At 36.5% G+C, this 3,367-nt stretch overlaps 1 protein-coding gene across 1 annotated transcript; it reads left to right on the top strand.

The window, feature by feature from the left end:
- The first annotated feature begins 511 nt into the window (after positions 1-511).
- LOC132618150 (uncharacterized) lies at positions 512-989 on the top strand. Its single transcript, XM_060333216.1, has 2 exons — positions 512-637; positions 741-989. The coding sequence occupies exons 1-2, from the start codon at positions 512-514 to the stop codon at positions 987-989; spliced, it is 375 nt and encodes a 124-aa protein (XP_060189199.1).
- The last annotated feature ends 2,378 nt before the right edge of the window (positions 990-3,367 follow it).

Here is a 3,367-nt window from a genome sequence, read left to right on the forward strand (position 1 = left end):
TTATCATTCAAAATCAAACTTATGCCTAAAGAGTCATAGAGGGGCATAAGATACACATCATATTATTCACAGGTTATACCATCGTTGTTAAAGAACTTATGCCCAGCTAGATATAAGTTCGATTTGAAGAATAAAAATGGCAAAAGTCATAGATAGCCCCCTAAACTTTATCACATTTTCCTCATGGCTACCTAAACCGGGGGTTATACCTATTGGGTACATAAGCACCTTTTGCCTACATGGCAGCTCGTGTGTGCTACACGCAAAATGGGCGCGTGAAGGGTTGTATTGTTGCTTACATGGCAACTCCCAACGTACCATTTTTTTTTTTAAAACCCCAATTCCAAATTCTCTCCTTTCTCAGCCGTTTCTCTCTCATCTTTCTCCTCCTTCCTCCCCCGTTTATCTCTCTTTTTTCTATTCAATTTCTTTCTTCCTTCTCTCTCGATTTATAGTTGTTGCTGTCTGAATTCTCTCTTATTTTTCTCTTTGTTCTCTCTTCTTCATAGCAATGTTACAAAATTCAGGGATTATAGATGAAAATGTTATTTGTAATTGTGGTAATTCTTGTAATGTAAGAACTTCGAGAGCAGATAACAACCCAGGTCGTAGATTTTTTGGTTGCAAGATGCCAAAAGTGAGTAGCTATTTTAAAATTTTGATTTTTGAAAATTTGATTTTCGGCCATTTTTTTGGATTTGTTTGTGTTCATAATTTCTTTTACTTTTATGTAAGATAAGGGTGGATGTGGATATTTTAAATGGATTGATCCATCTCCAGAGGTTGAGCTTTTGAAGAAGAAGCTTAAAGAGGTTGAAGAAGATAGGGATACATTGAAATATAAAATGAAGAAACTTGGAGGCAAGTTTGATTCATTGAAACAAAAATTGAAGGAAATTAAGCAAGAGAGGGATTGTGCAAAAGCCAAATTCAACAGGCTTGTCGTCGTTGTTCTATGTTTTTTACTTGCAAAAATTATCTTTGGGTAGTCTAATTGTTTCCTAGTTACTGTTTGTAATGTTCCTACAAAGATTTTTTTTTCTATGTTTGTAGTAATGTTTTGGTTATTAGATTTTGTGAATTACTTGGCTTGTGTTTGGCGTTGTGAATTAGTCGCAAATATGACATGAGTAGAATCTGCAAATATAAATCAGCAAAGAAACATAGCAATTGTTCATTAAAAGGCGAGCATCATACATAGAAAAGAAAATAGAGACCTAGTCAACAACTATGACCTCTTCGTCCTCCTTCTTTTGAACACCGAATCCTATGCCCTCCAGGCACTTACTCCGTCAATTTCTCGGATTCCATAAAGTCTTTCCACCCGAGACAGAAGCGCGCGTGTTTTCCAATTTTGTAGGTCATAGAGTAATGTTTTTCTCCATAAGCAACAACAACATGAGTTTTTTTGGTTGGTAGAACGTCAAGAATATTACTAGGAAGCACCTGCAAAAAAAACATGAAAAATTACTAAACTATTGCAATAAAAATAGCAAATGAAACATGGATGCTAAATTAAACGTACGAAATCATCACTTTCTACGTATGACCGTGTTAATTTCTTCTCGAAATATGCCAACATTTTTGAGGTTGAATGAACTTGTTTTAAGAAGTGAATGGGATAATTTGAATGGGATGAAGAGAATGGGAATGAAGTTAGTGGGTTTTATAGATGGTTGAAATAGAAGATTAAGTGAATTGGATGAAGTTGGATGGGGTGAATTCAATGAAGTGAATTGAATTCACTCGATGTGGTCTTTGATTTATGGCCTAGTTAGTTATATTTGACTCCAACCGTCCCATTTATTTGGTTGTTGAGTATTTTGACCCATTTATTGTGTTTTTTGTCTTGAAATGGCATAACTGCCACGGCTGCCTATATTCCAATCCTATTGTTAATCTGCCCCGTGCATGTTTGACTCAGTGGCAGAAATTGAAGAGTAGTATTGGCACAAATTTGATTAGCACAAATCGAAGAGTACCATTGTTAATGTCATTGGCACAACAGTAATGCATAATAATAAGTCTAGCTAGACAGCACTGCTGCACTTTACATATACTAAAGACATTGTTTCAAATACCCTAAATGTGACAAATTTCCTACATTAACTACTTGTTGGAGCTTCCTTCTGCTGAAGATCTTCTTGCTACTGATGCAGCCTTTTGGTTTTTCTTGTTGGCTCTCATTCGGGATAGTTGTGATGTGGTCATTGCATCTTTTCCTTGCCATTTCAGTCCACGAGCCTTATAACCAATATCAATATTTGTTGGTGAAGCACTCTTCAAGTTTGTTGCACCATGTAGAACCCTTTCACTTGTTGTACCAGGCTTCAATTAAAATGTGCAACATTAGTAAATTGTGTTGAACAAAGATAAAGGCAAATCATAAAGTGAACTTACATTAAAGACTTGTGCTCCAGTAACAGGATTAGAGTATACACCAAAACCAGTTGTAGGCCTACTTTTATTTCCAGAAGCTGCAGCAAAACCGGCAGTAGTACATGCCTTTTTGTGGCCTGATAATGGTGGCAATTGACTTGAAGAAAAGTCTTCTCTTGCACTCACAAATGGTACCCCTCTTGCATTTGTGAATTTTTTTCTGCCCCTTCCCCCGCCAGCTCCAACTTGAGCCCTCCAAAAGTGTGTAAAGTACAAAAAAAACAGTTAAACATACTGAAATGTCCTCTACTAAACTGAAATTTTAAGTAAATGGAACAGAAATGGTACCTTTTGCATGTCTGACATTACAGTCAACCCTTCACCATTTTCCAAATTCAGATCAGCAATCAGGTACTTTATGAACCAATTCCAGCTATGTTTAGTCTCTGTATCCACCACTGCCAGGCAATAGGATACATTTGGTTGTTCCCATTCTTTTCCACAGCTACCAATAGCTCACCCTTACAAGCTCCTTTCAGAAAACAACCATCGAATCCTATTATTTTTCTGCACCCATCCAACCAACCTTGCTTAAATGTCTGGAAGCACACATAGAAGTACACAAAAAAGTTTTTCCCAGGTTCAGTCTACTTATCAATTTTAACCCAACAATTACTTCCTGGATTGGTTTGCTTGATCATGTCAGCATAGTCACATAATTTGGAAAATTTCATATTCCAGTCACCCATATTTTCTATCATAACCCTCTGTTTTGCCTTGTGGCAAAAAGTCCTACCAACATAAAAGACCAAGCTTGTCCCTTACCAACTCTTGAATTTCCTATATCCTTATGTAAGGTTGAGAAACAATTATGTCCTTAAACTTCCTTGCTATTAGCTCAGAAGTGCACATCTTGCTTTTGTTCAAAGGAATACACTTGTGAATGGGATGATAGGTAATCACCTTAAAATCACATGTGTCCCTATCA

The sequence above is a fragment of the Lycium barbarum genome, chromosome 1, assembly GCF_019175385.1.
Source record: "Lycium barbarum isolate Lr01 chromosome 1, ASM1917538v2, whole genome shotgun sequence".
In the NCBI taxonomy this organism is placed as follows: Eukaryota; Viridiplantae; Streptophyta; class Magnoliopsida; order Solanales; family Solanaceae; genus Lycium; species Lycium barbarum.